The following is a 13675-nucleotide window of genomic DNA, read 5'->3' on the forward strand; positions in this document are numbered from 1 at the left end:
TAAATTTATGGAACCACCTCCTGCAAGCATCCAAGCAAATGGTCGATTTTACACTTGTGATAAGTTGTCTTCACCACAGTGATCATGAAAGTACAGCAGAGCACACACCTATCTTGAAGGTTCAGAACCAGCAATGCTACTGTATCAAATAAAGGGCAGGGTCACCATTGCTTTGGTAAGGCTTCTTCTGTAAGAAATTGGCCACGGGTCACTGGATGACACCACTACATTTGTTATTCTTGCTTTTCCTCCTGCTGTGATCACTTCTTATGACAAAAACAATTCTACCAATAGAACTATTGCCAGTAATATCTTTGAACCAGAGAATTAGAAAAGTAAATTAAAATTTCAAAAATAGCAAGGAGAAGTTCCTTATACCATGAGAACAGTAATCCAAATTAGAAGTGTTCAGAACAAAAACTAGTAGTAATTGGTTAAACAGAGGGAATATGTAATCATGGTGGAAAGTGGTACTGCTATTTGTCTACATGTCATAATGGAAATCATAAGCATGTAAGCCTATCAGTACCTCAGATACGATTAGCCGTAAAGCTGTTCTTCATTTTCTATAACAAGACCACTTTAAAAATATGAATGCCTACATTTAATCGAGTTACAGAAAAGAAGACCTCATAGAAAAAAAAAAAGACTTTCAAAATGTCAATCTATTTGCAAAGTGATCCTTTATCAGTTTCTCACTGCATTGTATTTTGTGGTCTAATGTCTCAAAAACAAGAGGAATTAACAATTTTCCAACTATCATTATATTTTTGGAAAAACATGGATCCAGTCAACTTCTACAGACATTAAACTTTTCTATTGATGAGGGAGTCAACAGTCTGAGAAACTGAAATCATTTTCTGTCCTCCTCACCCAGCAGTGTATCATATCTCAGAGATCACCTTTCAGATATACTCAGAAACTGTAATGAGATTATAGATGAAGAATGATCCACTGCAGCTCCAGTAATTTCAGCATAAAAGTGTCACACAAGTCTGTGTCATGGCAATGACTGAAAGCAAAAGATCCTAATTCTTGATAAGGTTGTCAGACTTCAAATCTCATTGAAAGGCCAATTAGCTCATCATCACACACTACTTCTCTCTCAACTGTTGCAAGGACCTTCTTCATATCCTGCAAAAAAAAATTTAAAAAAAAAAATGACTGCAACATTTTTCTGTATGAAGAATAGGAATCATCAGAAATAATCCTTATTCTATGTGGAGACCAAGAGCTGCTGGAGCAGAATTATCACCACCTGTGACCTTGTTCATTCTTTTCTAAATAGTGAAAGCCCTTGGAAATGTTTTGGCCTTCTGCTTATAGAAATAGTTAATTTCTGTAATTAACTATCACAGAAATAGTAAATTCTAAATTCTTTCTAGAAATAGGTTGAATTACAGAAACTTTTAGCCTAAGTGAAGATGTTATTAAAATCTGAGAGTCGAATGTTTATGACAAAACTAAATCCCGCACTACTCTTTCCATCAGAGGGAACAGCTACTGGGGGACAGAAATCCTAATTCAAAATCTATGCAGCACAATTTGTGCAGCTAAAGAGTCTCAGATTAGTGCTAAAATTAGGTGGTAAAAAGATAAAAATTAAAGACATAGGTTATTTCACCAAATATATAAATTACTATGAATTAATTTCACTCCTTCTTACAGAACAAACTAAGACAGACAAAAAGTTAATTTTGAATATAAATCCCTACTAGAGTAAACCCTCGAAGTCATGGGTTTACTCTCTGTAATTAGTTCAAAATTTATTATTCAAATTGTTTGAGAACTTTATTCAGCATTTAGTGATGGCAATGTCAACATATCCTGAGATCAATATTATGCAGATGAGATCCAAACAGAGATTAAGTGTGTGTGGTCTATGACACAAAGTATATTTATTCCTGCCTCTTTGTACCTTCAGCTGCTCAATTCTTTTGCTGGGTTAGTTTTTGCATGGATCAGTTTCTCAAACCATTTCACGAGGAGAGATCAAGACAGGGCAGGAATAAACAGAAAACATGGGGAAGGACCAGAATTCTTCTTCCAGTTTATGCCAGCTTAAATTGTCAGATGAAGATGAACTTGAGAGTCTACCTTTATCTTTGTCGTGGTTTAACCCCAGCCAGCAACTAAGCACCACGCAGCCGCTCACTCACTCCCCCCCCACCCAGTGGGATGGGGGAGAAAATCGGGAAAAAGAAGCAAAACCCACGGGTTGAGATAAGAACGGTTTAATAGAACAGAAAAGAAGAAACTAATAATGATAATGATAACACTAATAAAATGACAACAGCACTAATGAAAGGATTGGAATGTACAAATGCTGCGCAGTGCAATTGCTCACCACCCACTGACCGGCACCCCGCTAGTCCCCAAGCGGTGATTCCTCGCCCCCACTTCCCAGTTCCTATACTAGATGGGACGTCACATGGTATGGAATACCCTGTTGGCCAGTTTGGGTCGGCTGCCCTGGCTGTGTCCTGTGCCAACTTCTTGTGCCCCTCCAGCTTTCTCGCTGGCTGGGCATGAGAAGCTGAAAAATCCTTGACTTTAGTCTAAACACTACTAGCAACAACTGAAAACATCAGTGTGTTATCAACATTCTTCACATACTGAACTCAAAACATAGCACCGTACCAGCTACTAGGAAGACAGTTAACTCTATCCCAGCTGAAACTAGGACATCTTTCCCTCTATATACTGGATAATTGTTACTCATAAGTAAGTTTGATTCTAGGACAAGAAAGCCTTAGTCAAAATGAGTTTCAACACACCCCAAACAGATCCACAACACACAAGAGCCCTCTTGTGCTCTCTTCAACTGCTGCCTGACATTTAATGTTTGATCCCACCTATATTTCAACAGAGAAAATACATGACAGAATATCATATGTAGAATTAAAGGAGTATCTTTGACTGCCAGACTGCAGGGACTGGAACATCTCTCATACTAGGAAAGGCTGAGAGAGCTGGGACTGTTCAGCCTGGAGAAGTGAAGGCTCACAAGGGATCTCATCAATGTTCACAAATACCCTAAGGGAGGGTGTAAAGAAGATGTAACCAGGCTCTTTTCAGTGGTGCCCAGTGACAGGACCAGAGGCAATGGGCACAAAATTAAACAGGACGTTCCATTCAAACATCAGGAAACACTTTTTTACTGTGAGGATGACTGAGCAGTAGCACACAAGTTGCCCAGACAGGTTGTGGAGTCTCCGTCCTTGGAGATACTCAAAAGCCATCTGGACATCATCCTGGGCTACCACCCCTAGCTAGCCCTGCTTGAGCAGGGAGGTTGTACAAGATGACCTCCAGAAGTTCCTTCCAACCCCAACCATTTGGTGATTCTGTTGGTATAGAATGTGATATTTCCATGTTTAGTGACAATTATTGTAGCTAATATCCTGATTTGCTTCAGCTTGGATGCTTTGTAAATATTTTCTGTGGGACAGATGTCAATACCTGTTCTAGAACTGAGGATAGAAAATCTAAAAATTGTCATGAATCTTATCATTTATCCAAACAAAACAAAGTTATCATTGCCTCAAACATTTGCTAGTTGTCTGAGGTTCGGCACATAGATGTTTCCAATTCTGTTGTTACAAAGGTGTCTGATAAATGTATGACTGATACCCTGTTGTCATCTTAAAAAAGAGAAGTTAATGAAGCTGGACTCCCTCTCCACTTAAAAAAGACCACATTCTTCAAGGCAATATGAATCATGTCCCTATTATCCTCACTAAACTTCAATCACTTTTTCCACATAAAATGTTTTACTTCTCGCTGAAGGACACTTTCCTTCTCTCTAAGCATGCCAAGTAGATAAACCAACATTATTTGATGTGGAATAAGTTTTATTCCAGACAGGAAGAGACGACTGAACTTCGACTGGATAACTATCAGTGAGAAACAACTGGAACCTATGGTCACAGCATCATAACTGTTTTTTCCTTTTCTTTTCTTTTCTTTCTTTTTTTTTTTTTTTTTTTGAAGGGGGGAAAGTTGAGGCTGATTTTATATCTTGTTACATGTCTTTTTGAGAAGATCTGTGTCTCTCGAATTATGCATGGGTTCTGATTATAAACGTGATTCTAACCATGAGAATCCAAGACTTTTCTCACCAGGGCCCAGTGGAATCACTGTTGAGGAGATATTGAGTGTAACAATAGAAACATGTCAGGAAAGAATGGAGCAATTGAAACCCAAACCTGTATTCAAATGATTTATTAATTTTGGATTTGTCATTGAGAATAATGCTATTTAAAGAGCAATTCTAGCTTTACAATTTTCAAAATTTTACTTTGACAATGGTTTTATTTTTGCATTACCTAGTCCTGCATTCATATAATTTCAAGATTATGCTGGCTTTTAGTTGTTTAGAAAAGTGTATTTTAAATTTTTCTTGTCACATTGGAGTGTGACTTAAATGTCTTTAAAGTCTCCAAAAGCTCACAACAAATGAAAAGAAGTGAAATGCAGTATTTAGAGTTTTATTATTTTTAAGCTAATCTAATGATTTTGAAGACTGCATGGATGATTTTCTAATATTTAGAGTTGTCAGTATGTGTATACATAATGTATTGATGTTGATTGCCACATTATAAGACCGTAATTTTCAATACAATTGTTCCTGCTCTATACAGACAATCAAAGATTTCTGTAAGAATCAGATACTTCCATATTAACACAAGCTAAAAATTGATGAATAAGAAATATATTCTCAAAGTAATTAAAATCTGAATATTAGGAATGTACATGGAGGTTTGGGTTCGCAAGTGTTGTCTGTACTGCACAACATCAACCTTAATTTGGAAACTCCAAATTCTGCATAGTGTCAGCTACTGGACTTGGATTAAATACCTCACTAAATACAATGTACACGATATGGTAAGCTCCTTTTAGTAATGTAGTATATAGCAGTTTTAAGAAACGTATCTTCAAATCAGCTTCTTTCTCGCATTTCTGAACTTGTGTTAGTGGAATGATCTCCAAAACTCCATTGGAAATCAACATTATTTGGGCACCTGTCTTTCTTCTAGACATTTGACAGTTGTGGTATTAAAGAGTAAATGTTCTTCCTCGCTGATGTATAACAACTATTTTAGAGTGTAAGCTCCATGGGGCAGGGACTTTTTAATCACAGATACTTGGACAGAGGCTAGTATCTTTCAGATGTTATTGGCATATAAATAACTATTAACTAATACGCAATGATTTTAGAACAGTTTCATGTTAAGTATAAATTAATTATCAAAATAATTGTTTCTTTAAAGAAATACCCAAAGTATCTTCAGAAATATAAACCAACACACATGGTCTGCATGGTTTTTGCTTAATGGTAAAGTACAATCCCTTGATAAATGAGATGATAAACAGAAGCTGATGTGAAAAATGAATACAATTCATCCTAAGGCTGTGCTCCTGACTTTCTAACAATTCAAATACCTTTTCCTGTAAGTACCTCTGAATTGAAAATATATTTCCTATTTTGCATCCTATAAAAAATTGGACATCTTCTAAATTATATTCAGATAGATGTATAGCAAAAGAATTAATTCAAAATAGGTCTTTTTTACTCACATGACTAGAGAACAGTTTCAAAATAAACACCCGCAATTTTTCTCCACCTGTCTCATTGACCGGATGTATTTGGTTATCAGTTTCTCAGTATCATTCAGTAAATAAGTTGCTACAACCCACAATATTTTTATTTCAATATAATTATAATAAAATAAAAAGAGTAATTGAATACTAAGCTATTTCTAGTGGTGTGATAGATACTGAAAACAGTGGCACCACAGAAGCTTTTCATTTATCATATTTTATTTTGCTTATTATTGTTGAATGCTGGCTTTTTCTGAGGATGTATAAATTTCATATGGTAATGCCCTATAGCTCATAAATTTTTTTGTATATATGTGTGTTAAAACATTCTGTTTGTTATTTCACAGCATTGATTTCCATTAGCAATCATAGAAACATTTCAACTCAGTTAAAGGTACTAATATTTCATTTGTAAATCATAGCTTGGCCTGTGTGGACAGAAGCCTCATATCAGATATGTGTTCATCTTCTACACTAGCAAGGGATATGAGTTGTGAATATCTTTATGCAGTAAGAGTGAGTGCACAGACCTTTCTTGTGCCGAAGTAAGAATTAATATAGCAACAAGGGAATGCATTTTGGATATATTTTTTTTCTGTGCAGGAATATTTACAAGTTTGTAGAAAAACACTGTAGAGGATAAACAGGAATAAATTAATAGACTGCTCTAATGACAAAAAGACACATCCTGTTCACATATTCGTAAGACTGGTAGCATCAGTTCATGTTTTGTCCTTAGAAATATGCAACAGATGTAGCCGGTCCCAGGGAAAGCATATGACCCATTAACATAATTCACAGCAGATAACAGGACTTAATGGACAGAAAGGGTGGTGCATAATAATGTGTCAGGCCCATTCCTTAATACAGTGGGCAGAGTCACAAGATTGGCAGTACTCCCACAGAAGTCAGTAGTAGAAATGCTTATTGATTCTAAAAGAATCAGAGGTAATATGATCCAAGACAATTTAGAAAAGCTCACACATAATGACCAGGTTGTAAGTAGCTCACTTTTTTTCTTCTAAACAAGATTAACACGTTACCATGGTACCCGAGAGGAATCCTATGGTTCTCCTTCAGGCAAACTCCCATTGTTCTGAGTAAGACATGAACAAGGACCATAGCAACTAGCTCTATGGTTTGCTGAACTAATCATCTGCCTATGCAAATCTGCATAACACCATTGTTTCAGTGGCACATGTTGCTTTTTCTGATAAAAATCTAAGTCCTACACTTACAAGCAGAATATATTTAACATGAAAATCCCATTAAAATGCGTTCTCTGAAAAATATCTGATCTTGTTAAGATAGTTCTTATTTTACAAATGTTATTGTTATTTCAGCAAAAACCTCTCTTATATTAAATTTAGTACTTTTATAATTGATAAAAATGAAGTTAGACATATTAGTCCAAATAGGTGAAATTCAGTCAAGACTTTCCCTTTAGCTGTCTTATTTGTTATTTTACTGCAGTATATTCATTCTTATACCTTGATAACATTTCTTGCAATGAAAGAAATCTTAATAACGAATTTTGTAACCACTACATACATTAGTATGTACTTTAGTATTCACATTGTATAAGCTTTGCAATATAGATTACACTATTCACTTGTTGAATTGTAATACTCTGACAGCTCTTAGCACCACCTCTATTTGTATGTCACTTCTTTCTTTCTGTGCAGGAAGAAAACATAAAAATTATATAAAGCAACTTTCATAGCATTCACATGAAATCCTTATGCTTGTTTTTCCAGGTCCTGAAGGGGTTTCCAGAATGCTTACAAGCTGACATTTGTCTGCACCTGAACCAAAATTTGCTTCAGAATTGCAAAGCTTTCCGGGGGGCCAGCAAAGGCTGTCTTCGAGCTTTGGCTATGAAGTTTAAGACAACACATGCACCTCCTGGAGACACTTTAGTGCACTGTGGAGATGTTCTCACTGCTCTTTACTTTGTGTCGAGAGGCTCCATTGAAATCCTTAAGAGTGACATTGTTGTAGCCATTCTTGGTAAGTAGATTACCACAAGGCATGTTAAAAGAGTCAGGGGATTGAAAAGAAATATCCGTTGTTGTTCCTGGGGAAGGAAATTTGTAAATATTTTACTCACTGTTATATAAAATCAAGCAGAGAAATAATTTGCTTGAGGAGCAAAGTCTACATTACTGCAATAATTCATGTACACCAAAGACCCCATGTCCTTGGATATCTAAAATATAAGAGCAGGAGTGAGTCAGATTTATCCCTAGGTAAGTGGTAAACTGCAAGTTGAGGCAAGCAGATATCAAATTACTCCAGTTCTGATTACGCTGCAAGAGCCAAAGTCAAGGATACCCTTTTCTTTAACAGTGTATGAGAGTACTGAGTCACACAGATGCCCTATATGCTAACTGGAGAAAAAAAATGTATCTACTTTAGGCATTCAAAATGTCTTCTAGAGGTTTTCAGAAATGTCTGCTTCTGCCCACTGAGCATATAGAAAAGGAAGAGAATAACAGATTAATCTGATCTTGATTGATACTTAAGTGTAATAACACCAGTGTTTCCCCTATATTTCTTATTAACATGTTCTTGTTATATAGCACGGGGAGTTGTTTTCTTTCCCAGTGAAGATGGCTCAGAGCAATGTTCAATCCAGCTGGGAGCTCACCTGCAGCTGGTGATAGCTCTTATGTCGAACCAATAAGACTTCATTAGCCACAGCAATTTTAAAAGTAAAATAACTAAAAGCCTACCTAAGCAAGACTACTGGTTTGTTTCTCCAATTTAATATCAGGTAATAAGAACACAAAGAATGATTGAGTAGATGAGTAAGGATTTTGCTCTATGGAAACCTGCACCAGCTGTAACATCATTCATATGTTCTCCTTTCTATTTATCATCTGCTGTAGGAACTTACAGCCAGAAAACTAGCTGAAGCAGAACGTGGACTGGTAGCAGTATGTTGCTATTAATCCACTTGCAACTGACTGTTCTACTAGTACTTTGCAGGGTGGATATGTGAACAGAAGTACAAAGGTGTGCCTATAACTCTTCCCTAGGTTTAGATGGTGTTACCAAGATGATTTGTCATCTCATGCTGTTGCACCTCATCAGATGGGCACAAGCAAAGTAGGGAGCATGCAAGTATAACACTGAGGTTTTTACACTCACTGTGTGAGCGTCTTCCCCTGATTATGAACACTGTGGTTCATTGAGGATTTCATCTCACATCAAAAACATGTAAATTTCTATAGCACTCACTATCAAGAAAAACTGACAAGTTTATGAACTCATTAATTTCTTCCTGGACCAGAGATGCAGACTGCTCAAGTTCTGCATGTTATGCACATCAGATCCTTGTGCTCTCACACTGCAGGAGAAACCCAGGTATTTGCAGGGCGATGCCACTATATCTCTTTGAGCCTACAGCTCCTCACACCAGGGGCTGCAGTTTGCAGCCTCACTCTCCCAGGGAAGGGTGGTTCAGAGAGACAGTTGTGCACAACTGCAGCCAAAAGGAACTGCTCTCTGGGCCCACATCTGTTGCACAATCCATGAGGCAGGAGCCTGCCTGAGAGCTGGCTCCAGTCAATGAGTCTGTAGTATCTTGAAGAATCTGCTAAAAAAGAATAGAAGATGATACAAATGAAAATTACTCTGCAATGAAATAACACAGAAACCTAACAAAGATTATCAATACTTAGCCAAATATTTTTAGTTAATTCCACTTTCTGAAAAACCTACACACAGAAATGGACATAAAAAACACTCAATGCTATCTCCTCTGGGGTTGAAAAGACTTCAGTCCAACAGAGGTAGCATGGATGAACTTTCCACCCTTAACAAGTTTTGCAACTTTGTCACAGAAATCAGAGTTCTGAGAAATGTTGGGTTTGTCCCTCAGTTTTCCTCAACTTATCTGCACTGTCTGATGCTGCTGAGTAAGGTCCGATCAGTACTGACCTGACAACAGTAGTTCTGTGCCAAATCCTTAGAAAATACAATGGCTGTGGACCTCGTAGCATCTACCCCCTCTTTCAGCTTTGCATACAAGATATAAAAATACTACATTCATGTCAATAGTCATATTGCAGAGAAGGTATTATATGCCTTGAATAGGGACCTCTGCATTCATAAGCATTAACACCAGAAGGACTGTTAGATTATATTGGCTAACCTCTGTTATATCACTGACTCCTGTTACACTTCATACCTTTAACTGTCTGTTGTGTCTAATGAACTGTGTTTGATGAAAGAAAAGCAATGGGGTGTGATCTGAAGACATAACGAGATGAAACAGTGATCACTTTTCTTGGCAGTTTATTTCCATAGTTAATAATTTTTATTTTTAAAAATGTGTGCTTTAATTCCAGTATAAAATTATCTTGCTTCAATTTCTTTCCATTGGTTCTTGCTCTACATTCCTTATTATATTCCAGAGGCGTTTCGTACCGAGTACTTTTTCCTCTCTATAAGGATACATGCAATATAATCAGGTTACCTCTTAATTTTCCTGTTGATAAGCTGAACAGACTGTGCTTTTTAAGACCCTCACTGTAAATCAGCCCTTAAATTATTTTTTGCATCTTTTAGCTGCTTGCTCACCCAGTTTTCAGCTTCCTTTTTAGAAAATGGAGAAACTGGAACTACTTGCACTAACATAATATAAAAGCAACAAATGTTTAACACAGAGGCAAAATCACCCCTGTATTCTTTTTTACCAGTCTACTGTTTCTCAGTTGCTATGACCACTATTCTTTTCCACAACTGTTTTCCTAGTTCCCCCCACCCAAACCCCATTTTGAAGGTAAGCCCTGCAACCCTTAGTTTAGAGCATATTTTCACTGGTCTATGGCTGCAACTGCTCTGCACTGATGAAGGTTAGGTGCATATTTGGGGAAAACAAGCAATTTAATAGAGATGACAATTTTAGCAAACAGGTACCTTGAATGTATCAACATTGATGGAAAGAATTGTAATAGTATCAAAACAGAGGCAGCTATGTTTAAAGAGCTTCTTCAAAACAACTTCTGCATCTTGGAAGTTTTGCATTCCCTATGAAAAATATAAAAAATAAGACATTTTCTACTAAAATATATTTCAAGTATGGTCTGTTTCTTCATGTAATTCTTAACAAAATGAGATTCCAGGCCAGACAGGTCCTGTACTCTACTGAACAACAGAAATTACATCTTTGTCATCATAACAATATGATTTAAATCAGCAAATGCTGTTTTTACAAGAATGGATGAATGACCTTCTGTAGTCATGCTAGATGGAACTGAAGAAATACCATGATGAAACTAGATTTTCCTTTCGCTTAGTCCAGTTATAGGCCTATGTAATTTCATTGATTTTAGTAATTTTGCTTTTAATATTTAATAATAATACTTTTTATTTACAACAATGTATGTACAATGGTAATCTGATTGTATCACTTAATGTAAAATCAAGTATTCTACACCATTATCATAAAGAAATACATCATTTAATTTATTCATGTTTAAAATAATAATCTCTAATTTTCTTTCTGCAGGGAAAAATGATATTTTTGGAGAGATGGTACATCTTTATGCAAAACCAGGAAAGTCAAATGCAGATGTGAGAGCTTTAACTTACTGTGACTTACATAAGATCCAGCGAGAAGACCTACTAGAAGTTTTGGATATGTACCCTGAATTTTCTGATCTCTTTCTCACCAATCTAGAACTGACTTTTAATCTGAGAGATGAAACTGCAAAGGTACATACAATAAGTAATTTTTTTCTTAATATTGGGCCAAATGTGTCCCACAGTAGAAAAACTTGAAAATAATAATTGAAAAACCAAGGTTAGCAAAATTAAAAGCTAAAAGCCTGAGGCCAAATCCTATTTTAAAAAAATACATTCACCTGATTGCTCCTACTGAAGTCAGTGAAACTCAGCAGAAGTCAATGAAATTACTCAGATGATGATAATCTAACAGGATTTGGTTCTATATTTAAATAGTATTAAAATTTCAGCCAGGGGAATTTTGGATGTTTTGTTAAAGCCATGGAAAATATGTTTTTTCAGATGACTATAGCCTAGGTCACCACAAGGGGAACTTTTGACACTAAATATAATTGTACAGCCATAAAATAAAGATAAATCAGATTATCTGGATTCACTCTGTGTCTAACAATCAAAAATATTTAAGTGCCTTTCAAACATGAATTGTTAATTCTCTTATCTTGGAGTGCACTCTACCTCCTAGGAGACTAAAAGTGTACAAGGGACTTGTCAAATTTCACTCAGTCTTCAGATTTGCAGGGATTTCTTGGTCTCTTTTTCTCACAGTGCCTGTCCTAAGTGTCCCCTTTTGCACAGATTGCATCTTCAGGAAAACAGAAGAATTACCAGTGTTTCCTTATTTCAGGCTGCCGGGGTCAGTCTGAATTGGGAAACAAAGGGGATTTTTGGCCAGAAGGGGAGAAGGGAAAGGCTATTGCCCAGCTTGTGCTACTGGGGCTAAAGCTTTCCCTAGAAAGTTGCAGGGTACACCAGCACTGGCCACCAAACATGGACTACACTGCACATAGAATGACTAGTTTACATTTCATTATTTCTGAGATACTGCCATTTTGTGGTTTCTTAGTATAATTTTGAGGAAAAACAGAGGTTCAGTGAGAAGGAAGTAATATAATTTGGCCTCAAAGGCCTTCTGAGAAACAAGGAGACAAAGAAAACTAAGGTTTGGGCTGTAAATGATAGGGGCATCTTTGCTAATCACGTGTGGATCTTTAGTTTAAAAAATTAAAACAAATATAACTTCTGACAAGAAATGTCACTTCTTTTTATGCTGAGCCTTTTTTTAATAAAAGATCATTCTGAAAATGAAAGACCAATTCCATTCTTTATTTTAAAAGTCATCTTTTTGTGTTTATTGAAAAGGTCATCATTATTAATTGCTTGTGAAATACAATACAATGAATTTATAGTCTAGTGATAAATTTAAGTTAAAACTGAAAGTCCACATATTTGAAAAACTTCCTTAAGGATTAATTCACATTAATGATTTTAGTCTGAGCAATTATTTCCTGCAATTACATTGTCATCAATGTTTTATCATTATTTTTTCCTTAGATCTGAGAAAATTGAAACAAAATTCCATCTTCCATGTTATGGTGTACAATACACAAAGAAAGTCCTCACTGCTCATGTTCCTTAGAAATTTTTCTGTTGTTATTTCTTACTGCTGTACCAGCCACTAAGAAAAAATCGCTAGACTTCACAGGGACAGGGAAGGGAGGACAGACCCATGCCTCTGAGCGTGCAAAATCACAGTTTTCTTTAGCAATTCCACTTGCTTTCCACTGTCTATTGCAATTCAGAAAATGATCCCCCAAAAGAAGTGATGAGCACATTCTGATCTTCAAAACATCACTCAGATCCAGATTTGTTATCTGAATAATAGGTGCTTCTGCTTCGACTTTTATTCCTCTCCTCCTATTTATGTAAAAGTGCCTTTTTCTTCCTGCAGTTATTCAACCAGTGGGCCACCAGTGAAGCACCTTACCCACCAGGTTTACAATTAAGGGAATAGAGAAAGATGTAAACACTTCCCACTTCTTTCCCTCTGCCCTTCTCCCACATGCAAATCTACTTACTTGAGTGAGGGAAACCTCACTAGCACAGGGAAGGGAAGTAGGCTGAAGCCAATGCCATGGGTATGTACACAAAGAGCATAACTGGTGTTATATTTGCTTATTTGTAAATTTCTTGGTTTTAAATAAGTAGAAAGAAGAGTTAAATGCATCTTGTACTTATTAGGAAAAAAAACCCCATCCATCTTCCATAAGATGGATATAGAAAGACAACATTGTGTTCTGCTGTGGAAATAAGTATCTGAATAACTGAATCTGATAGAAAGGAAGGGAGGGTCTAGAAAGAGAAAATAATGAGGGGTAAAGTGTCTGGTGTTTGTCAGCCTTATATTTATTGTTGTAAAATGTAACCTTTATAATCATTACTACATAGTTAAATATAAATCTAATCACAATCAGTTACCACATTACTTCTTTCAATAGTAAGCATTCTCTGTTAAAGGTTTTGGGTTTTTTTTTCATTA

The 13675-nt window shown here is 36.2% G+C and overlaps 1 protein-coding gene across 5 annotated transcripts in view; it reads left to right on the forward strand.

The window, feature by feature from the left end:
* Window positions 1-13675, forward strand: part of KCNH7 (potassium voltage-gated channel subfamily H member 7) — a 243408-nt gene that overhangs the window by 204616 nt on the left and 25117 nt on the right. For 3 of the 5 annotated variants that reach the window (XM_030017161.1, XM_030017163.1, XM_030017167.1), the window contains 2 exons: window positions 7362-7614; window positions 11123-11328. In XM_030017161.1, coding sequence (XP_029873021.1) covers window positions 7362-7614; window positions 11123-11328 — 459 coding nt within the window. Of the gene's footprint in view, window positions 1-7359; window positions 7615-11122; window positions 11329-13675 lie in introns of all 5 variants that reach the window. The other 2 variants (XM_030017162.1, XM_030017166.1) reach the window with 1 other exon arrangement.

The sequence above is a fragment of the Aquila chrysaetos genome, chromosome 6, assembly GCF_900496995.4.
Source record: "Aquila chrysaetos chrysaetos chromosome 6, bAquChr1.4, whole genome shotgun sequence".
Lineage (NCBI taxonomy): Eukaryota > Metazoa > Chordata > Aves > Accipitriformes > Accipitridae > Aquila > Aquila chrysaetos.